The sequence below is a fragment of the Rhinopithecus bieti genome, unplaced genomic scaffold (assembly GCF_001698545.2).
Source record: "Rhinopithecus bieti isolate Rb0 unplaced genomic scaffold, ASM169854v2 scaffold_49371, whole genome shotgun sequence".
NCBI classification, from domain to species: domain Eukaryota; kingdom Metazoa; phylum Chordata; class Mammalia; order Primates; family Cercopithecidae; genus Rhinopithecus; species Rhinopithecus bieti.
The window spans coordinates 2,388,654-2,413,904 of record NW_016821003.1 but is presented as its reverse complement, the minus strand read 5'-3'; the positions used below and the strand labels follow the sequence as shown (position 1 = coordinate 2,413,904).

The 25,251-nt window shown below is 36.9% G+C and overlaps 1 protein-coding gene across 2 annotated transcripts in view; it reads left to right on the top strand.

Annotated features, from left to right (window-relative positions):
- Window positions 1-25,251, top strand: part of CDH8 (cadherin 8) — a 395,507-nt gene that overhangs the window by 224,602 nt on the left and 145,654 nt on the right. For both annotated transcript variants that reach the window (XM_017860108.1, XM_017860107.1), the window contains exons 7-8: window positions 2,210-2,463; window positions 24,722-24,858. In XM_017860108.1, the coding sequence (XP_017715597.1) occupies window positions 2,210-2,463; window positions 24,722-24,858 (391 nt within the window). The remainder of the gene's footprint in view (window positions 1-2,209; window positions 2,464-24,721; window positions 24,859-25,251) is intronic.

Below are 25,251 nucleotides of genomic sequence, written 5' to 3'. Positions count from 1 at the left end.
TCTTTGATCCTCATCCTGATTATTTTCTTCAATACTGTTCTTCAAACTTTGTCATGAAGTAGATCAAACTAGTTTTTAAACGGATTTGCTTGTTCTCAAATAAATCCGATGGTGGACCACATTATTGGGAGTCAATAATTTTTTTCACTTTCTTCATCAGCATCATGTAGATAGATATGAGTGTAAGGTTACTATCTGAATCTCCATCGTGCCACACAGAGACCTATTTCCAATGGTCTTGCTCTAAAACTCGGCCCCACTGAAGGGGTCTTAACAATGAAAACTTAAAGTTTTCTGGATGTTCTTTTTTATAAAAAATATTTTTAAAAATCAATTTTGAAAAAGATGTCTACATTTATTTTAACTCTCTGCTGAGCAATGCTATCTTTCTACCAAAATCCTGGTTTGAGTTTAGCATTAAGAACTACACAACATTTAAAAAGCCATGTTTGAAATAAAGTATAGCATAATATTTGAGTCAATTATTGAATAACCTAGCGTCACATTTTCCTTGACTAATGATTCCTAATGTCATTTTTATTGTTATTATTCCCGTTTTTTTGCCATAAGGTGCAGTTATAAACTGAAACAATTAGCCATTTGCTTTATTTTTATTTGCTGTTAGTCCTAACTTGGAAGCATATACTATACACCTTGACACCAAGTAAAACATGTATTTTACCCTAGAGAACAGTGCAAATGAGTTGTATTTCTACAATTTATAGGCCCCGTTTTTTGTCCAATAAAATTCTTGGGACACCAGAATGTGTCTGGGTTCATTGTCGTTATGTTGAACTGGAATTAAGCAGAACATAATTTGTTATACTTAACAATGTTTGCGAAGAATTTGAAATTGCCAAATTGTTACAGTAAAGGCGATTGGCAAATTGTCAATATGCTGATGTTGCATGATCTATTCACGGATGCATGTGCCTAGTAATTTTAGAATAGATAGGAAAGTGAGTGCTTGCCTGGTTTACTAGAAAATATGGGGGGGAAAAAAAGGAGCCAAGTCCCATTATATCAGAATTCAAATGTAAAAACCAACACAATAGTTTGAAATAAGAATATGTAATTAAGCTTGTACTGGAATTCTGAAAGAGTTCACTGGTGCCAGTTTGTCTTTTAGCTTATTTTTAAAAATCTTCATTGCCTATTTAAAGTTATATTTCTTTTGAGAAATTTGTAATGCAGATGTATCCTGTCTCTTTGAACCCCAACAGACTTGCATTCTTGAAATCTGAAGTATTGTGATTCACCAAAAATTGGACTATAAAGGTGCTAATGCACGTGGGCTTCTGGCTTATTGAAGGTGGCTTCTTTTTACCTGGCTTTACTTACCTAGGTCATCGACCAAAGTCTCTCAGAGTTTTAGGGAATGAAGTGTTAATATGTCAGACACATTGTCAGTAATGGTGCAATGAGGTAATTTCAAATTGCTTTTCAGTGGTTGGTGGGGGCACAATTAGATCCAGTTATCTATTTATACTGCTCGCATAATTTCTTCTTCTAAATATAAACACAAGTACATACATATGTATTGGTGCACATATTTCTTTACATGCCCACCTGCCTCATAGCATAAATTCATAATAGACAGCCTCTAAGAATGTCCTAAAAAATAATAAACCTCATTTTAACCACATGATCAGTAGAGTAGCAATGCTTTAAAGTGAAATCAGAAAATACTCTTTGTGGGGATTAGTGCTAAATTATGCTTTATAATGTCTCCTTGGACTAAACAATGATTATTTCTAGTTCTTTACATTTCACACTCTGTTGCAGAGATGATAAAATATTCTTCCCGGATAGAGATTGTGTTCGATGTCGCCTTATCTGCCACCAGCAGAGGCCCGATTAAGTGGCTGATTAGTATGCAGGTCATGCTGTCACTAGTAAAATTTTATTATGACTCTGAAGTGAAATTTTGATGGCACAATTCATGACTGTGAATATTTTGTGAATTCCAAGTGAAATGAGCAAAACAAAACAAAACAATAGGATATTAGATTCACTGAGCTTGTATAATAAACAGATACCAATAAATGCCCATAAAATTTACAGGTTGAATCTGGGGGACTGGAGAGTGATCCCATTAAGCACAAATGGGTTTAAATGCACATAACTTTCATCCATCAGTATTATACTCATTTGTTCTTGCTGCTGTGGTCATTAGTGAGAAGCATTTATCTTTGTCATTTCTTAACAGCCTCTGGACTTTGAGACCAAAAAATCCTATACGCTAAAGGTAGAGGCAGCCAATGTCCATATTGACCCACGTTTCAGTAGCAGGGGACCCTTTAAAGACACGGCGACAGTCAAAATCGTCGTTGAAGATGCTGATGAGCCTCCGGTCTTCTCTTCACCGACTTACCTGCTTGAAGTTCATGAAAATGCTGCTCTGAACTCCGTGATTGGGCAAGTGACTGCTCGTGACCCTGATATCACTTCCAGTCCTATAAGGTATTTGTCTTTTAAAAGGAATAGTGGATACTGCAAATGACAAGCAGATCAGTGCAAAATGCCTTTGCATGTACTTTCTGTGTGGCCGCCCTTGGGACTATGCTCACATCACCAAATAATGTAGGTTAGCCCATACTCTATGTGTGTGTGTGTGTGTGTGTGTGTATGTATGGTGTGTGTACATGCGCCTGTGTACCTACTAAGTGCTACACAGATCCCAGAGTCAGGAACATCAAGATGAATTCAGCTATTCCAGCTCTCAGAGAGCTCTGTGAAAATGCAGAGTTGCAAATGTTTGCAATACATTTGGGTGGATCTTGTTATTTTTATGTTTTTGTTTGTTAGTGTTTTTTGTTTGTTTGTTTAGCTTTGGGGAAGCATTGCTAGTGTGTCCTCTGTCTCTTTTGACAGTTATGGTGAATTATATATTAGAATTTAGAGGCGTGAGACCACTGTGTCAATGCATTAAGTGGCTCCTATCTTATTTCTGCATTTGGTGTTTGCCTTTGAAATTATCTTTTTATCACTTCTTGGACATTTCTGATAGGTCAGCATATCTGGTTTGGTGTCTCCTAGATAAAATGTTTCTCTGCATTTCAAAATACCTTTTGTTTATAGTTTTCTGCTCAAAATTTTCCCCAGGGTGCGAAATAATTCTTTATTAAAGCTTTTCTGCCTTTTCTTTAGAAATGAAGCTCAGCTTGATTTTTTTTTTCTGTTGTACCGTACACATCTTTTTCTCTTTTTCCAGTCACCCAAATGACAGTACAGGTTCTCCAGCTAAATAGCTTTCTCCCAAAAGCACACTGAAAATCTATAACTTCTATGCTCGTCTCCAAGGGTGAAGGGTTTGCTAATGATGTGTTTGAAAGTGATTTTCAAATATTGTCTTATGAATATTTGTTGCAAAATCAAGGAGATAGAGAGTGAGATGTAGATGGAAGAATACAATTTTAAAGAATTGTCCAGTTAATTTCTGAGTTAGATATCTGTCAGCTCATACCAAACCCTTTCAATTTACAAGTCACAGATAACTAGGGCAGATATCCTTCCAATTACTTCATTTGGGGAAACCCTGGTAAAGTGAGTTATCTGTAGGTTTATTTATTCGATTTTTAAAAAAATGTATTAAATTCCTGTTACTCACAAGGATGCTGAGACTCTGAGGCTGAGATTGAAACCTTGCAGAACAGTCAGCACCCCAAATAAGTCGAGTTTGTACAAAAATTATTTACAGACCCAGAAGAGCACTTTTTGTTTTTAAGTACAAATCATTTCTAAATTCAGAATAACAAATAAGACTGCAGCCAATAAGGATACAAAGAAGGTTTCTTGCAGAAGAGTCTAACCTCTAAGAAGATGAAACTTTACCTGGGAATTTGAGAAATGGTCCATTGGGCATTCTCGGTTCTAAAGAAATTTCACAAACTATAAACATACATAATGGCCCCTATTTGGCTAAGAAAATTATATCTATTAATGGGCCAATGTTGAATGCAATGGGAGGAATATCCAAAAATATTTACTTTGGCATGAATTTCCTGAAAATATAGTGAAATTATGCAGTGGCTTTATGCTGGAATGCTGACATGAATGGGGGCAACGATACTTGTGGAGTGGATGAATCTGCCCTGTTTTTATGTTTCTCGGTTACCTCTGAAAGGAACCCAAAAAGGAGTAGTTGCCACATCCTTTACATCTCCAAGCAGAAGACAGAATGTGAAGGAAGTGAATGAGATCGGTTCCACTGAGAGACTGATCAGAGAACCAGTTTTAGTGCTTGATTTGACAAGGTTTCTACTCTTGCCGGCCAGGAGCATGTAAGGGCTCCAGAGTCTGCCAAGCCAAGGATCTTAGGGAAAATAAGGGTTCAAATATCAGCACAATAATATAAGCTCCCAACACGGAATACATGGTACCAGTGGGAGTGGACTGGCTGTGCAGAGACACGATCTCAGTCATCTAGAGATGAGGCTTGAGGAACTTTTCATGCCATAATAAAAGTAGCATCTTATTGGCGGAGCTAGCTATAAATCCAGGTGCGTAGTTGTCCACATATGGCTGCACATTTTATAATCTATTCATTTTACTGATGTAAAAATGGAGATTTACTGATACTAATTCCAGTTCACAGGGAATCAAGCAAAGATTCTCATTGTAGCTGCTAGTTATTATTATTGCTCTTGCTACTTTTATTACTGTTACTGGCAGGAAAGTTTGTGTAGAGGAAGCTTGAGGCTGTTTAGAAATAACCATCCAGCTTAGAAGCATTTCATTTTCAGACAAGCTAAAGGGGATGTGAGAGTGTTTTGACCGGGAAGAGATGGACAGATAAAGCACTATTTGATGACACAGGCCTATCTGTGCTTCTGATAGATGTCAGGCAAGTGCTAGTTCCTCAGCATCTATGGTTCTACCCAAAGAAGGGACGAATGCTGTTTCAAAGCATTTACAGCAGCCTTTGATGTGTCATTCAGAAGGGGGAGCCCACACAGTTTTGATTAAACCTGGCTTGGCTCCGTGGGAGGAGAACTCAAGAATCACAAACCATATTTTTCAACATCTGTTCTGCATTTCTACAGTCCTCTGCCCCCACCTCCCCCCAGTTGGATATGGAGAGCAGCTTCCCTCTCTCTATGCACAATCGGTTAATTTCAGAAGAAAATTAAATTTCCTGACTAGCCAGAGCAATGTGTAGTTCCTTATGAGTCTAATGGACAGATTTGGAGCCATTTAACCTTTTTAGACAGAACCAGAGGACATGGATATTCAGGGAATTACTGGGTAACACATAGCTATGCATTATTTTCTCTTTAGGACTGTTCTATTTTATACACTGACAAGAATGTATCCATCTTTTAGGATAATGCTTAATTTGCTATCCAGCAAGAAGTAGGCATTTATCCCAGCATCTGCCACACTAAAAAATGCGGTTATTTGTTGGCTGGTCAGCTTCTCATGCAGTTCAATTTCTTTTTAGAGCATGTTGTCAAGCTAGAAATAACATGTATTTTTGAATTCTTATACCTAATACTATATCTCTATCTGTATGTATATGTCTGTATATTCCTTTCGAGGGGAAAATGAACAGTGACATAGAGAAAAATCCGTCATCTTACCCTCTCATTTGCAGGAACATTAATTAGTTCCTTGCTACTTTCTACAATACTGTGTCTTTCAGTAATGTAAAATAAAGGTGTGTAAATTATTGAAAAGATGACATATTTTGAACTTAGGGAGACTAAGGTTGAAATCATATCACTATTGCTTCCCAGTCAGAGAACTAGTCCCTGGAATTCTCTGAAATTCAGTTTTCTCCTCCGTATGGGATAATATCAACTTTCTCGCAGTGTTAATGAGATGATTAAGTGACAATATTAAATAAAATATGTGGTAGCTAGTAGTGTTACCAGTTAATAAAAGGCAAGCCACCATCAATTTCACATCTTAAAAGCAAATTAAAAACCTAAAACTTATTTTAGTAGAGATTCACCTAGGTGGCTGACTGTGTGCAGAATGCTTTTTTTATTTGACAGTTATATGCTAAATAGTCTAATTAATATCATTTAGTCTAATTTTTTTTCCCGCTACTGCTATGGGTGTTTTTACTAGTGAGTGCTTAGTATATGTCAGGAACTGTGCTACATATACTGGTTTCATTCTCTAACATCTCTATGTGGAGTCATCATGTTGCAGGAGTTTGCTCCTTAGTTCAGCTAAAGCTGAGTTCTTGTCACATAACTAGGAAAACTTAGGCACATGGACACATTGAAGGGTGAGTAGGAGAGGATTTTATTGGGCAAACAGAGAGAGGGGGGGAAAAAAAGCAAAGCAAGACAGAGTCATGCTAACAGGCTCCCCACCTCACAGATTGAATCCCCGGGTTCACAATAGGGGAAGTGAAGAGGCCAGGCTCCTCCCCCTGCCCGTGGCTCAGCCATCTTCCCCCAGTGCACATATAGGCATGCTCAGACACAGCCCTGGGCAGTTCCCTCATCTGCACAAAAGCATCTGATGTAAACACTGGTGGGGCAGGTCGGGGATTCTCCGGGTACCTTTTATCTATTTAGGCATTTGGCTGTCTCAGTTACACCCATTTAAGAGATGTGAAACCTGAGGATTAAAGAACTAACTTGCCCAGTATCACACAAATAGTTAGAAGTGGAACTGAGATGTGCACCTGGGTCTTATGATGGTGCCTTGACAATCCACAGTCCTTTCTTTTCCTTGTGATCTCTGTAACTCCAATTGCGCCTATGAGCTTTAGCTTTAGGATGACTGAATAGGACCAATTATAATGGAAATAATTGACTACTCATTCTCTAAATGACCTCACTGAATATCAGGAAAGAAGAAAAATAAAACAAATCTGTGGAATTAACCAGAGTATAAATGCTGTGATCTTTGCTCATCCGTCTAGCCACCTGATATGGGTTTATTACCTTTGGCTGTGAACCAGATTGTGATGGGCAAGGTAAGGGGGAAAACAATGTTATTTTTATTTGATGAATCCGATACCATGCTAAGCTCCTATTACATATTATCTCACTTAATTCTTACAAATGACACCAAGAAATACTCTGTATGATTTCAGTTTTATAAAGAAGGAAACTTAGAAAAGGATAAGCTTCCTGTACTTGGTGATATATCACGTAGAAGCAGGACGAGAGGTTAAATCCAACTTTCTGCTTATCATTGGCCGCTATACCTATGCATGCTCTTCTAGATTATGGATTCTTGAAAGTGGAATACGATGATGACAGTCGGTGTTTACTGAGCTCATACTTTGCGACAGACAGTCTGAAAAGTTGTTATATGCAGCAAATTATTTATATTTAAGGTAAGCGTTCCTAGCCCAGAACAGGTACTAAAAACAAGTCAGTTCTTTCATGTAAATCTGCTATGGCCCATTTTATTTTCTCATCTCATAAACTTATTTCGAGTGTGTATTGGGTGTACCGTGGCTGTGAGATGTGATTGTTTCTAAGGAAATAACTTTCTATTGTTTCCCAAGCATTCACCTTGAATGAGGCTGCATGAGCTGCTTAAGTTAAAAGTGGAAATGATGGCCATTCACAGGCAGAGTAGGAGGTCAGCATATAATCATTGTGGCCACAGTGCTGTGTTGTCCTAATTCCTCTCTTGAATATAAACACCCACTCAACACAGGAGCATTGCATTTTTTTTTTTTCCTACTGGTATTCTGGCATTTCTATAATTCACCTGAGTTACCAAGGTGGCTGTTCATCATCAATTCTCCTGAAAACACTCTTTATATTCATGATATCCAAGGATGCTAAAGTGAAAATATTTCATACTGTAGAAAACTTGGAATTAATTTAGATAGTAGACGGTGTATTGATTGATTCTCTCCTCAATCTTGGCAATAACTCTCATTTTAGATAAAGAGCGTGTGTGTGTGTGTGGTATGTGTGTGGTGTGTGTTTCTGTGTGTTAAGAGCACTTAAGAGATCCACTATCCTATAAGATTTTTAAGTGCACAATATAGTATTATTAACAATAGGTGCAACATTGTACAGAACATCTTTAGAACTTATTTGTTTTGCATAACTAAAACTTTATGACTGTTGTTTAGCAATTCCCCATTTTCTTTTTCCCCAGTCTCTGGCAACCACAATCCTTCTCTCTGATTCTTTGGATTTGACTATTTTAGATACCTCATAAAAGTGGAATCATGTAGTATTTGTCTTTTCGTGACTGGCTTGTTTCTCTTAGTAGAATGTCCTTAACATTCATTCATGTTGTTGTGTGTTGCAGGATCTCCTTCTTTTTAAAGGCTGAATAGTGTTTCAAAATCTCTCTATACCACATTTTCTTTATCCATTCATCAATGAATGTTTAGGTTGTTTTCCCATTTTGGCTATTGTAAATGCAATGAACATAGGAGTGCTAATATCTTTTTAATATCTTGATTTCAATTCTTTGGGATAAGTACTCAGAAGTGAGATTTCTTAATCATATAGTGATTCTGTTTTTAAGTTTTTGAGGAACCTCCATACTGTTTTCCATAACAGGTCCACCATTTTGCATTCCTATCAACGGCATATAATAATCTAGTATTTTTAAATAATTAAAACTTGTTTCATTTAATTCTTGCAGTGTCATGGCCAGATAAAAATTTGATTGTCCCCAATTTGAAAACAGCACACTGTTTCAAAAAACTCATTATACCTGCTAATTCAACTAATGGTAATTAATTCATTAAGTCACATATTCAGAAACTCATTCGTTCACTCATTTACATTAATTCATTTAGTCATTTATCTATATTTTAACTGATGTTTTGTCCAATTATTACATTTTGTAAAGAAATTTGTAGAAAGACACAATATCTGTCTTTGTTGGCTGAATATCCCCAGAAAACCAAAGCCCTTCACAGTTAACTAACTAGTCTTTTTTTTTTTTTTTTTTTTTTTTTTTTTTTTTGAGATAGAGTCTCACTCTGTCACCCAGGCTGGAGTACAGTGGCACAATCTCGATTCACTACAACCTCCGGCTCCCAGGTTCAAGCAATTCTTCTGCCTCAGCCCCCTGAGTAGCTGGGACTACAGGCATGCACCACCATACCTGGCTAATTTTTTGTATTTTTAGTAGAGACGGGGTTTCACCATGTTGGCCAGGCTGGTCTCAAACTCCTAACCTCGTGATTCGCCCGCCTTGGCCTCCCAAAGTTCTGGAATTACAGGCGTGAACCACCGCGCCCGGTCTTATCTAACTAGTCTTGTATACATGCTATCTGAAAATGGTAAACAAAATAGAATTGTAGAGCTTTAAGGTCACATGGAGGAAAACATTTCCTAATGAATTTTGAATAGAAGTTCATAGATATCCAAGGATGCCAATAATGTTAAAGTGAAAATATCTCACCCTGTAGAGAACCTTGCAGTAATTTGAAGGGTAGATTTTATTTATTGTTTTCTCACATTTTTATTCTCCCTTCATTTTCTGTCTCTCTCTCTCTCTCTCTCCTCTCTGACTATAAAGAAATTATTTGGGTAAAAAAAGGCTCCTTCTTTTCCTTAGAGGAATAATAAATAATATGTGATGCAGGGACCTTAGAATTCTGAAACTAGCAGAACTCAGATAATATTATTTATTAAAGCAGTTAAAGCAACCAGTGGAGCAATTAGAGGCAAAAGCTGAAAACTTGTAGATGGAATTTTGATACTCAACGTGCATGCGAGAAAATGTTAAAATGGTTTCTTTAGGCGTAATAACAAAAGCTAGAATGAAATTAAGCAGTGAGAAAGAAACAGTTGGAGTTCAGTGAAATATAATAACTGATTCATAACTAAGGGGTTTATTTCATTATGTGTGGCTCTAAATAGCATCTTCCCTTGCAGTTGGCTCACAATTGTATCTTCCTATAAATTTTCCATACAGAGGCTGCAAACCAATGTTTACCAAAACATTTTTTTGTGATATAAAAGTGCATTTATGCCGTTTAAATTTGAAAAATAGATACACAGTCTTTCTCCAAGGGCAGCGACTCCCTCATGGAGCTCTAATAATCACTACTGGGACTAAAGATAGGGAGACCAGGTCACTTTGAATTCCAGGGTCTTTGCTATAGGACTTCACCGGTGAGTTGCACCCTCTAAGGGGAGAATGTAAGTAGCATCTTCGATTTTGGAACTTTGTGTTTTGTTCTGCACAGCATCTAAAGTATGCCGAGAACCATGCTGATGTAAAAGACGGCACTCAGGCTCCTGTCCTGATCTGTCCTCTAAATTGCGGTGCACTGAGCAATAAAAATATCATGACACTTGCTGTCAATACACTGTGTTACCTATGACTGGATAATTTTCACCTTTTTTCTTTTCTTTTTAAAATTTTACTTTAAGTTCTAGGATATATGTGCAGAACATGTAGGTTCGTTACATAGGTATACATGTGCCATGGTGGTTTGCTGCACCCATCAACCCATCATCTAGGTTTTAAGCTCCGCATGCATTAGGTATTTGTCCTAATGCTCTCCCTCCCCTTGCCCCTGACCCTTTGACGGGCACAGGTGTGTGATGTTGTCCTCCCTGTATCCATGTGTTCTCATTGTTCAACTCCTACTTATGAGTGAGAACATGTGGGAACTTCACCTTTTTTTCTTTCTAAAGAGCTTACTAAAGGGACAAAAGTCCATGATGTTAGTGAATACTTTGACTCCATTACACTTGGCCAGGGGTCAGCCTGTGGGCCAAATACGGACTGCTACTTCTTTTATTTTTTTGTAAAGTCTTTTTTTTTTTTTTTTTTTTTGAGATGGAGTTTTGCTCTTGTTGCCCAGGCTGGAGTGCAATGGCTTGATCGTGGCTCACCGCAACCTCCACCTGCCAGGTTCAAGCGATTCTCCTGCCTCAGCTTCCCGAGTACCTGGGATTATAGGCATGGGCCACCATGCTCGACTGATTTTGTATTTTTAGTAGAGATGGGGTTTCTCCATGTTGGTGGGGCTGATCTTGAACTCCCAACCTCAGGTGATCCGCCCACCTTGGCCTCCCAAAGTGTAAGGATTACAGGCGTGAGCTACCACTGCGCCCAGTCTAGTAAAGTCTTATTGGACTACAGCCACCTTCATCCTTTTATACCCTACAACTGCAGAATTGAATTGCTGTGCTGGAAACACTATGGACTGCAAAACCTAAAATACATTCTTTACAAAAAACTTTGTCACCCCGTACACAAGACTGATGGAGGTTTGGTTTCCATCAGTAATTTGAACAGTCAACTCCCATATCAGTCCAGGATTTTACTCTGTCTCAAAGCTCCCTAAAATAAAGTTCTCAAAATAATTTTAAAAATTTTAGCAGTCGAATAACTTTTTTTGTATTAGGATCCAGCTACCTTTGTTGAGAATTATCATTCCCATCATTGCCTTAGAGCCCTTGGAATCTTAGTACTCATGGACCCATGACAGCATGCACCCCTGTTGAATCTGCCAGAAAAAGCTGGCTTCCTCAGCCTAACTTTTGAGGAAATTTTCATAACCCTGATGCAGGATGCGATGGGTACCCTGATAAATACTGTGATGCTTCCCTGCTAAGAGTGAAGAATTTGTTTCCTTCATGGTTTTATTATAAACCTCTGTGTTTTTTTTGTTTTTTTTTTTTTTTGACCTGTTCCTTTTCTTCTTCTGGTCTCATTGATGGCTACAATACAGGGGTTTGGAATTGAGACTGTCAACTGCCTTAGCCAAACCCTAGTCTCTGCACTTTAATCTCTTCGCGCATTCTTTGATTTCAGTAGCATTTCTCTACCTAAATGAACGAAGTGGCAAAAACAAGAAACTGACATTGAATAGATTTGTAGTGTGTACATCAAACTCAGATATACATTCTTCTGTATGACACTAGGTTTTCAGCAAAGAATATGAAAAAATATTTTATGTATCTTTATTCATGCATATTTAGCATTTTAGTACAGTTCTTTTTGCATATATTTCATTTACACTTTGTAGCATTAACTCCCTGAATTACACATATTCTTATTCCCATTAAACAAATGTGTTACAGGTTTGAAAGTACATGGAGTCTGAAATGAAAGCTGTTTGCTAGGGATTACCACCTGTGAAAGGAAAGGAGCAGGAGCATGATAGACAGTGAAATCAAACTGCAACTCAGTCCAAGCCAAACCTTGGCCCAGACTGGTGGGTTCCTTTGGAATTAGTGTTGCTCATCAGAGGAGTCCTACATCATGCCAAAATGGTAGAACCTTTATACCTCTGTTTGCTTAGTCTTCAGATAACCTCTGGAAAGGGAATTTTCTGAAACAGAGGTGGACCCTAAGTAGTGGGTAGCTAGAGGCTATCTCTTGACCACACCCCTCACATCTCTGGCACCCTTCCCTTGAAGGGCAATCTGCACAGCAGTTCTTCATGCCTATAATGCATATGCACACTGAAACTCTGTAGAAATGAAGTAATTTTACTGAATTCACACCGCCAGCTGTCTACCTCCCAAATCCACAGTGGTTACCATATTGGATAGCACAGGGCACACTTCTCAACCTACAATGTCTTCCCTTGGATAAATACGTATTTGTTACACATTTTGAGATGCAAACTTCATAGTGGAGAGTTAAGTTGCCTGAAATATTATCAATGTCGTATACTAGACCTGGCTATTAGTTATAAATAACAATCAAATTACATGTATTAGTAAAATATTTTAAAACTAGTGATCTAAGGTGGTAAAAATTGCACAAGAATCTTGAGAGAGAAACAAAAAAGAAAGTGCTGATCTAGGGTTTAAAATCAGCTTTTTTTCTGATTGGTGAAGCCTCTGTGTTCTGTAGGGAACAAAACTTAATAATAATGCTTATATTCTGAGAGAAACAAAGATGCTTGTGTAGGCTGAGTCATGATATCTGACATTATTACACTCATAAGGCAAAATAAATCCTCTATTTTGCATCATGACAAAGGCAGATTGACATCCTTTTCTGATGTTCAAATATTTATGGGAGTCATTTTAGCTACACCTTTATTTTTCCTTATATTTCTACATTCTTGTTTGACATGATGTATTATACAACTTTGCTTTTGATAAAGGACAATCAGATTTGACTTAATGTTGCAGAGGAAAACGTAGTATTGCATATTTTAAGAAGACAGCACAGTAGAAATGGAGAACTTCCATTTTCATTCATTTATCAAGGGTTTATTAGCTTTACCCCATAAGTATGAAGTCTGCTTCCTGGGGAATGGGACGGGTCTACCCGAAGTGCCTTTGAAACAGGCAATAGGGGACAAATCAAGTTTGGGATGATCTATTGAGGTTCACACCTTCATAGTAAACGAGAATACAAATTATGAAAGTCCTTAGAAAGGGTCAAAGTCATGGAAAATATATTTAATGGCACAAAGCACAGGAAAATACCTAAATGCCCTTTCAAAGCCAAGGGTCTGAAACTGGACAGAACAAGTGTGGAAGGGGAACAGGGTGTTGACTGTGGTGAAGAGAATTGTCTGTTTAATTGCAAAAGAAGACACATTTCTGGCTAACCTTTATTGGACATCAAATGCATGATCTTGGGTTTTGCATTTGTTTAATTGTACAAGACCAGGTGAAACCACATGGGTAGACATTGCGCTTAGGAATGAGCATTTTTTTTTTTTAAATATTTTTGTCCCCAGAAGGAATTACATCTGGCAGAACACTGGAATGATGTGTTTATCCTATTACTATAGTGTATATAGTGTATAAATAAGCAAGCACATCATTTGAATATAAATGCATCTCTAGTTTTAAGGTTGAGAGACCACCAGCCTAGGCAACATGGTGAAATCCCGTATCTATAAAACATACAAAGAAATATCTGGGCATGGTGGTGCATACCTGTAATCTCAGCTACCCAGGAGGCTGAGGCAAGAGGATCACTTGATCCCGGGAGGTGAAGGTGGCAGTGAGTTGGGATTGTGTCACTGTACTCCAGCTTAGGTGACAGAAGGAGAGCTTGTCTTTGGGGGGCGGGGGGAAGAGCTAATAGACCATATCGTGCTCAACAGTTCATTTCCAGTATTTGCCAAATTCCTTATTATTTACTAAATGAACCTTAATATCCAATTAAAATTGTAAATTATATGCACATTTATGACATTTTACAAAACCTAATTTGACATAGTTATACACTACTTTAAAAATTAATTTTGGTGTGTATGCTTTCCTTAAACATGTTTTCTTCTATATTATAAGTGATTTTTACCAAAATGGAAACCACAAATCAAATATCACCATCTGCATAACTTTCCAACATTTAATAAGAGTTTATTATGTGACAGATACTATGGTAAAAATATTATACATGTTTCTCTTACTAACTTTATGACAGGGGAAATGCATGTTATCCCCATTTTACAACTATAAACATTGAGAGACAAGAAAGTCTGTAATGGATTACTCCACTAGGTTATAGGAAGGATTAAATGAAAAATTAATATACAGGGTTTAGCAGAAAGGCCAAGAATTAGGAAAGATTCAATAAATGCATTAAATATATTATTAAATATCAATACTGGATCTGGTCCTATGATCTGGACTGTTACATTGTAAGATGCTTTTTCTGTACTTCATCATCTGTATTCTGTTATCTATTAGTGTTTATCAACCTTGACTCTATTTCCTACGGAGAGAATTATGACAGGCACGATCAACAGCTCCAAAAAGATATCATTCCAGAGAGGGGAAAGATTCTCTTCACTTCTAGATTGCCCTTGGCATTGCTGGGGCAATGTGGACCTATGGACATTCATAGAAATTGATTGGGCTTCCTGTGTCCTGGGGGTAAGCTGCGAGGATCAAGGTCATCAGGAGGGCTTTGGTGTGAGAGAGTTTATCCTCATAACTCCCAACCTCCCGTCATAGAGAAGCACATGCAAGAGATAAATCTCAGATAGCCACCAGAACTTCCATATTCCATGTATTTCTAGAAATATTTAGTCATCTTTTGCTAATATTTACATGAATATTTCTGATCCATTTGTTGTACTTGAATAATTACATAGGAATGGGTAAAAGAAATCAAGACAACTATTTTTAACTTGAAAAGCAATATAGATTAATTAAACATGTTACAAACATGCTATAGGAGTGTTTCTTCAAGACCTCTTCACTTCCTTTGCTTTCCATGTTCAAATAATCACTATGCCTGGTTTATTTTACTTCCTAAGCTCAAACACCATCATCTCTAACTTCAGTAGTGAAAACAGCCTCATTTGCTCATCTCTTATCCTTTGATCTCCACACAGCTGCCAAGATGATTTCTACCTCAGTTTCAACCTGTGCTGTACAATATTGTGGCCACTAGCCAAATATAGGTCATTGAAATTTCAGAAAAATAATTTGAAGTTACCGAAAATTAATTTAAATAAAATAAAAATTTCGATTTCTCAGTTACAGTAGCTAGATAGCTAGGGTGAAATAGCCACATATAGTTAGTGGTTACCATATTGGATAACACAGAGCAGATTTCTACTACCATATAAAGTTCTATGCAATTCAGCTGTGGTTTAGATCATATCACTCCTGAGTTTATATGATACCACTCCTCTTAATATTATGCACACACACAAACATGATAGTTCTATGATAGTTGGCACTAAGGGGCAGTCACTAAAACTTTGTTGACATTAAATAAAAAATCAAATTTGCAATATAATCCTTTCACAGTGTGTAAAACTGCATTCCGTTTTTACATTTTTTGTTACCACATCATCACATTTAGAATTCTCAGTAATGCACTATTATTTTCCTGTCTCCAGGGGAAAAAAAGTTCAAATTTCTCCAAAAGTATTATGTAAATATTGAATAATTGATCATGAGTCAAACTGAATGTGGGATTTACTCTGGAGCATTTTCTTTTATTTTTTTGTTCCAGTGTTACATAAAATTATACATGTGATTATGGTTTTATTATGTTATTTTCTGAAAGTGTTTGTGGAACAAACTATAAAACAACACAAACACACTGAAGAAATGAGACCTGAAGTGAATTGACATAGATTTGGAATCTGAGACTTCTATATTTACCCTAAATAATGTAAAAGATACATTGATCATGTTGAGTGAATTTGCTTCATCTTGTTGGTGCAGATAGCAGGTAGAAATATCACAAAATTATGACTCTCTCCATGTAGAGCCCACACATCAGAATCTTTCAAATATGTTTGTTGTTGTTTTAAAAAAATCTGCATATTTGGCAGTGTCGTGTACCAGTAATGATAAACACTCACTGTGAGGCCACGTTTTGAAGTACAAGGAAATCTTGAATGCATGCTCTCACTTGGGGCGTACCTTAACCTTTTAAGGCAATCCTGTTGTTCTCATTTTTTAGATGAGGTAATTGAAGTGCAGATATATAAATTGACATAGCACAGAAGTTAGGAACAAAAGAGTTAGTCCCTGGAAAAGTCATCAGATGTTTCACACAAATTGCAGTAGAAAGAATGCAGTTCAAAATAACTTTTTTCACCTATTATTCATTTATCTGTTATGGTAATCAGTATGGCTGCTGTGTACATTCCAGGCTTAATTGCGGTTTGTTCGTGTTGTACTGGAGTCACAGGGAGTAAAAATGAAAGATCCACGACATTCGAAACTCTGTTCTGAAAATGTTGAAAGTGTTCTGCGTGTGTATTGTCACAGATTGATGTTTTTATTACAAAAAAACAAAAGTAATAGAGCGGGAGAGGGAGGCTTTGTGTGGATATGTAGCATTGGGTATGGGTTGAGGGAAAGGAGGTAGGAGATGCTTTAAATAAATATATGTTAGCAACAAAAAATCTAATGTAAGTCCACACACACACACACACACACACACACACACAAAGAGGTGGAATTTTTGTGCCAAATATCAATATGAAATGTATGCAGCTGGGCTGTGATAACTGAGGAAACGTATTACTCTGGTGAAAGTTTCTATTTAATATCAACAGTAGCAGCAATGCAGAAGTATGTTATTTCCCCAAGGCAATAATATTCAGTTGGCCATTGTGACTTATTGCCAACCACTACACCAGTGTATTTTCTTAAATTTACTTTTGATCTCTGCAAGCTACTCTGAATTGAATGAACTGGTGACATCAACTTGTGTCTGTGGTTAGTGTGCTGTGTATTAAATTACCGTCTTTGAACCAGGTGCTAAGCCATTAGGAATTTTCTTGAATTTTTATCCTTAATTCCACAAAGTAAAGGGATCAATTTCTTAGCATTTACTTCCAAGAAATACTACTGTGGATTAGAGGAATGGTGATATTAAAAGCCAATCTGGATACTCATTGGATTAAAAATGAGAAAGTTTAAATAAGGCTCTTGTGAATATTGGTTATCAAGGACAATGCAGTTTCTAAACTATATCTATTGCAGTAGAAAGGGACTGTCTATTTCTAAAACTTCCTTCATTAGAATTGATATTAACATGACCCAAGGAGGCCATTTTCTCACATGCCACTTCCCATTGTGTTAACGAGAAGTTTCTTCTTACTGTGGCAGGAAGATGACTCTTCAATGTGCATGCTATTCTTCTCAAAACTAGCTCTTCTGTCGAAAGCATTTCAAATAATTCTGCAAATGAACAGCAAATCCAATACATGCACAATTCTCAAGAAATTAGAACAGAAACTTCAATTCTAAAGATAAAAATGCTAGTTTTTTTTAAACCTAAAATAAAACTCATTGCGCTCTTCATTATGAAAAGTAGGATCCAAATTAATTCTTTTTTTCTTTCTCTTTTTCTCTCTGATCTATTCCCTTTTTTATTTCTCTTTTTCTCTCCCATCTATTCCTTTTCCTCATATTTTTAGTACTATATTTCACACAAAATAATATTCCGTGCTTAATAATACATCCTTCCAGCAAGCCTTTTTTGAGTAACTTCAATAATAATGTGATGCTGTATGAATCAAACATTCTTTTTTTGTGCTTAAAGAGCAGAGGTCAGGCAAATGTTTATACAAACATGGGAGAGAAAATTCTTAAGAAAGGATCAACCAGCAAACTCTGGGGCCTGGTATGAAAGGCTCCTGTAGGTAAGATGTGAGCAAGGAAACCCAATATAGCTTCTCATCTCTTTAAGTCTATGCTCTGTGGAGATACCTATAGTAACAGATATTTTGAAAATAGTAAACTCTGGTATAGACTAACACCACGAAGAATTTGGAAATACTTTTTTAGTGTCACATAAAGAATCCTGTCTTTCCCAAAGCTACTAAAACATGTGACTAGCAGTTCTTATTTATTTCTTTTCATTTTTTGATATTCATCTCCACAGTCAATTTGGACTTTAAGAGAACTCTTACAGGTTAAAGAATTGGCTCATCATTTGTATGTATTTATTTTTGTATCTAATGTGAATCATTTATCAACTCATTTACTGCAAAGCAGTCCTTGTGAAGTAGACATTTTCTCCTATTTATAGATGAACATCTGAGATTAAGAGATGGCAAAAACCATAATTACCTTTGCACCAACCTGAGAGTTTCAACGTTATTCCCCCAGGTTACATTCCACTGAAGACTCTCTGGCTTCTCACGTTGTTTTTGTTCTATTTTATGTAGTGCCACTCAGAAGGATGCTGAGAGTCACAGGAAAACAAAGTGGCTTGAGGGTCTGCTTCTGAGGTTTCTACCCCAAATCATGGTGCCTGAGAAATTACATGATACAGATACCTTGAATTCTGAAATTTAAGCCATTACCCTAGAGTTGTTATTTTTAACCCACTCTTTTTTTTTTAAGTATTTTCTGTGACTTGGCTTAAAGAAAGGGCCTATATCAGAGTTTTATAATGAAGAGTTGTCCTTTATTGATGCTACAGTTTTATCACACAGTGAAATGAGTAGGAAGAGGGGGAGGAATTAAAATGGTGGAGTGTATGGTGGCAGCTGTGAGGACCAGAAAAAAGCAGACTGAATCTTTGCAGCTAGAGATGGGGTTGGCATAGCTGTGGCATGGGGATGGGGAGGAGGGTGATTGGGACAGCATTTGCTGAGAGCATTCCAAAAAATGGCATCCTTTCTGATTTTGGGATTAATCTTATAACTAAGATTAAAGGCTGGACTACTCAATATGAATACAAAAATCAAGCTAATAAACCTTTGAATCTTCAATGATCAGTTCAAGGACAGAGATTTTGGTTAGAAAAGTTGGTGGAAAAAAAAATACTGGTACCAGAAATGCAGAGATTGGTTCCTATTTATTCTCCCTTCCCAACTTCATCTTTCATCACTTAACCCAAATTCCTCTATTTTCCTGCTTCCACTAACATTAAGACCCAGATGAACTTCTTTAAGGGCAGAGAAATAAAGAGTGAAAGAAAAACTACCTTGGACCTTAGAAAAGTCAGAGAATCATCAATAGAAATCTTACTGTCTTTTCCTTATAAATAATGCTAACACTAAAGCTTTTAAAATACATGTTTATTGAGCTTTCGTTTTAGTGTCAGACCCGTAATAAGTATTTTATAAACATTACCTCATTTAAAGTTCATAAATCATGTTATAATCCTCATTTTACAGATCAGGGATCAGTAATAACATGATTAAATCACATATATGCCAGTAATGAGACTAAGATGAGAACTCAGGCTAACAGACTGAGGACCCATGTTTTTTTGTGAGGAGACTATGAGTATGTGAGCGGCCTATGGACTAAGACTCTCCTGGCAGCCTAAAGAAACACACAGAAATCCAGGTCATGTCTTCAAGCAGCAGAGCAGAGTTTGTGAGAAAATGAAGGTGGATTTAAAGTTTATCCACAGGCCTATAAAGAACTTTGGAGATGGAAGCTTTTATTCTTTCACTTTCAAGGAAGGTCTAAATTCTTATCATCTTATTCAGTAAATCATCTTCACTTAGACATTGTGTTTTAATATTTAGATGTCTAAGGTATGTTCAAATCAGTATATTCCAAAACGAGAAAAATAATCACTTGTTATACTCTGTTTTGTAGTCCATTTGGGCTTCTATACAAAATGCAAAATACAAAATAGACTGGATGGCTTATAAACCATATAGAAAATAATTTCTTCTGTTGGTGGGAATATGAATTAGTTCAACCTTTGTGGAAGGCAGTGTGGTGATTCCTCAGTTACCTAGAGACAGAAATAGCATTTGACCCAGCCATTCCATTACTAGGTATATACCCAAAGGAATATAAATCATTCTATTATAAAGACACATGCATGCATAGGTTAATTGCAGCACTATTCACAATACCAAAGACATGGAATCAACTGAAATGCCCATCAACAATAGACTGGATAAGGAAAATGTGGCACACATATACCGTGGAATACTATGCAGCCATAAAAAAGAATGAGATCATGTCCTTTGCAGAGACATGGATGGAGCTGGAGGCCATTATCCTTAGCAAACTAATTCAGGAACATAAATCCAAATACCACATATTCTCACTTATAACAGGGAACTAAATGATGAGACATATGGATACATAAAGGGAAACACTGGGGCCGGCTAGAGGGCAGAGGGAAGGAAGAGGGAGAGGAAAAATAACCAATGGATACTAGGCTTAAGACCTGGGTGATGAAATAATCCGTACAATAAACCCCCATGACACACATTTACCTATGTAACAACCCTGCACATCCTGCACATGTAACTCTGAACTTAAAATAAAGTTAAAACAAAGAAGTGAATTAATCGAAATTCTTAAGGTTGGGAAGTCCAAGATTAGCATGTCAGTGTGATCAGATTCTGGTAAGGGCCCGCTTCTGGGTTGTAGAAAATCAACTTCTCACTGTGTCCTCACAATGGAGGAAGGGGGCTTGCTAGATCCCTGGGGTCTTTTTTTATAAGGGAACTAATTTCATTTGTGAGGGCTTCACATCCTAATCACCTCCTGAAAGGCCCACCTTCTAACGTGATCACCTTGGGAGTTAGGATTCAACATACGTATTTTGGGAAGCACACAAACATTCAAATAATAGAATGTTGTGTCTCAGTTTGGAGTTCAGAAAATCGAGTCCATGTGTAGGCATTCAAGGATGTCACCGTGATACAAATGATATGAGAGCCCTTCACACTGTGTCACAGTGTCAGCACACACATGTTGGTGAAGGGTGCCACACCTATCATCTCATGTGATCTTCACAGCAATCTTGTTAGCCAGGGACTATTACTATCCCCATTTTATGCATGAATAAGATAAGCCCTTTATGTGGTTGGTATATACATGGACTTCACAATGACTCAGATGTGAGTATTCATTCTGGTTCCGCTGTTTTAACAGTTGTGTTACCTAAAATGTCCTAGTCTCTAAGAGTTTTATTTTTCTGTTATTCATTATATAAGAAACCAAGAAAAGAAGGGTGGGAGAAGGAAAAGGAATCTAGCACTGTGCTTGGTATAAATTTGGTGTTTCATGCATGCTTGTTGACCAAAACGTTGAGTCAGAATTTTTGTGCTGTTTAGTCATTCTTGGGAGCTGTTATCATAAAGTCTACTAGGCAATAAAATGTGTGAAATTTCTATAGAAGCAGTAGGAGTTTTCCAAAATAGCTGAGGTAGACTTGAAAGTGAATTTTAAACCAAGTCATTTATTTCCCATCAAGGTCCTTCTATTGTGTAATCTGGTAATATTATGACATTCCTACCTCTGATCTCAGTAAAGGGCTGTATTTATAGACTATTTTATAAATTCCTGTGACTCACCGCATAAAGTCTGTCATGATCTGGAACTTTAAAATCCTCTGCCCTTTGGTTAGATGTTCATGGGAGTTAACATAACACACTTCTTTTTTTTTTTGCGTTTTTTTAAGTTTTTCTGTCCCATTTATAAATGCTAAGGGAAGGGGGCCATTCTTGCTACCTTCTAATAGGGAAGTTTATAAGCTACATCATTTATGGAGAGAGAGAGATGAAGATGATGACGATGATAATGAGCCTATTTTTAGTACACAGTAAGTGCCAGAGATTGATTTAAGCTTTGTTTTTAGTCTTCACAACTGTTTCTGGGGTATAAATAATTCTTATTTCACCAGCAAATAAATTGAGGCTCAGTGAATTTACTAATTATCCCAGAAACAGCAATACATAAGTAATAGAGATATAATTTGCTCCAAATCTGAGTTCTGCATGACACATATCTGAATAAGGCATTAACAAACAGCAACAGTTTTTTTTTTATGCCAACTTCCAAATACCCCGTTGTTGCTCCCAGTGCTTCTTTGGGGCTAGAAATTCTAGGCAATTACTGGACAGCAACCAAATAGCCATGGAATGTGTTTCTGATTTGGGATTCATGAGTATCAGTGATTAGACTGATTCTTGTTTACTGTGGCCTCTGGGAAATTGGTTGACGCATGGATGTGTGAAATATCGGCAGTGAGATAATAAAATTACTAGAACCAGAAATGCCTGCAAAGTTTATTTATGAATATAATGCAGAAAGTGATAATTAATCCTCTGGACATTTTTTAGCTCTTTTAAGAGTCAGAGTGTACATGATATCTGAAGCAAAACACATGTCTGTTTAGTTATTTTACAGTTAAGCTTGGAATATCATTGGTTGAATCAACCATCATTATTCCCCAGGAAAATGGCTTTTGGTCTTCTTTCCATAATACAGCGCATTTAAACGCTTTGTAATAAACACATCCTCATGTTCAGGATTTTGTTGAGAGCACTGTTAATTCACCTGTCTCTTAGTTCTTACATTCTCTCTGAATTTCTTCAGTATCCTGGGGATTGGGGATGGGAGTGATTTGTAGATGCCTAGTGTATAGGTACAAGTCAATGTCTTAGTTTTTATTTGTAGTTAAGTCATTTCTAAATGGGCAGTTCTTATAATAATTTTTTTCAAATGATTTCTCAATACACAATTGCCAATAAAATTAAGTCATTTTAACTATCATTCCAAATCTTTTTAATTATGCTTTTCTTTGGTGGGCAGGATTTAACAAGAAGATCTTTTACAATGGCCTTTGAATCTAGTATAAATGATATGCATACCTTCTCTAGTGAAAAGAAATAGCTAAAAGGAGAAGGAAAATCCACTCATATATCTATCTGTACCTATCCAACTATCTAACTAGTAACTTGCTGTATAGTTATTTAGCCATCTTTATAGGTAGGTATAGATATAAATTAGTAGATGCATATTCATATACATACATATAAAATGTTTTAATGAACTCTACTAAAATATTAACTGCAAAATTATAGTTGGAGGATTATGGAGAATTTTCTTTTTTATTTTCTTATAAAGGTGTAGTCTTATTCTTTGTCATATAATAAGTATCTATAAAGAACATGTATAAGAAATATGCTCAGTGTTAACTGGCATGGACCATGCTTCAAATTTGAGTTTAATGAGTATCAATGAATAGAGAGATGTCATGTGCACTTCCTAAGCCATCAACTCAATCATGAAGACCTTCTTCGGTCTTTCTTCCTGAAATGCAATTGCATACATCTTTCTTTGGGCCTCCATCCTATCCTGTTTTAGTGCATCACTGCTTACTTATGGGCCAATCTTTTTAAGTCCTCCTTGTAGTCTTTAAAACTTAAAGATTATTGGGTCCAGCATTCCATAGCCAGGAAACTGGTAGGTATACAAAAAAGATATTAATAAATGTCATGAGAAAATAATTCTTTTTTTTTTTTTTTTTTTTTTTGAGACGGAGTCTGCTCGCCGCCCAGGCTGGAGTGCACGTGGCCGGCTCCGCTGCATGCAAGCCTCCGCCTCCCGGGCTGACGCCATTCTTCTCAGCCGAGTCTGGGACTACAGGCGCGCGCCTCGTCGGCCCGGTGTTTTTTTTCGTTTTGTATTCTTTTTAGTCTAGCAGACGGGGTTTCACCGTATTAGCCGGAGCGGTCTCCGATCTCCTGACCGTCGTGATCCCGCCCGTTTCTCGGCCTCCCAAAGTGCTGGGATTACATGCTTGAGCCACCGCGCCCGGCCTGAGAAAATAATTTCTTTTCTTTGTCTTGATACTACCCTGATACTTAGTGGTCCTGAGAAGCAGTTTGCTCTAGACACCACACATCTCATATATTTTCTTATCTGAATGAGTTTGCTTGATAAAAGAACTACTAATATGTCCGTTTGAAATTCTTAATTTAGTAGACTGTAGTGCTTAAATATGTTAAAATATAGATTCTAACTTTTAAAAAACATTAACTATAGAAAAAACAACTATTTAAGAACAACCATAGAATCAACAACAATCCAATTTCTATGGACTGAGACTAATAGAAAACCTAAATATACACTTAAAATGAAAGCAAAATAAAACAAAACAAACAACCACCACCAACAACAAAATGAAATCCCATAAATGCAGTATAGTCAAATGAAAGTTTAACAAAATACATATTTTATTTGAATGGCCATACGTAACGTGCTGCCTAGTACCATCCTGCTTTGGGCTTGAATTCATTATTTTATATGATATTTTGTGGCAACTGCTAATTATCATAAGCTGTCCAATAAATGTGATGGATTGTCCAATTAACTCTTCATCAGCATCCATTTTTGAAGATACTATCTATTGAAACTGATGGCAGTTTATGACCTACATGTTGCATATGTAGCTAATTGCTCCTTGGACAATAATTATTAAGTTTCTTGTGCCTCATTCAGTCATTTTGTTTTATAAATTATGATGCCACTGAGTTTCCCAATTCGTTTGACTTCACAACTATGGCTCTCCAAGGATTACTAAAGGTCTGCTGTGGAATGTATGGATCATATAAACATCGAAGTAGATTACAGTTGTGTCTGTTTTGTAGGTTTTCCATCGACCGGCACACTGACCTGGAGAGGCAGTTCAACATTAATGCAGACGATGGGAAGATAACGCTGGCAACACCACTTGACAGAGAATTAAGTGTATGGCACAACATAACAATCATTGCTACTGAAATTAGTAAGTGCCTGGGTTTGTTCATTTCTTCCTTGTGTGACTGGGTTCAATTTATGCCTATTAATAATGTGATAAGCAGCCCCTGTTTCTGTTAGATACCTTGGCATTGGAACTTAGTTTATTGTTCCCAAGGAGCCTTTGAATGTATCATCTCAACACAAAATAACTTACACCGTGGTAAATTACTGAAATGTTTCAGGATATGTGAGAAGGAAACATTCTTATATCCATTATTCAGCCATTAAAAACAATGTTTTGCATTTTAAAGTAAGAGGAAAAGATTTAGTATAAAACAGTAGATAGCCGGGCGCGGTGACTCATGCCTGTAATCCCAGCACTTTGGGAGGCCGAGGCAGGTGGATCATGAGGTCAGGAGATCGAGACCCTCCTGGCTAA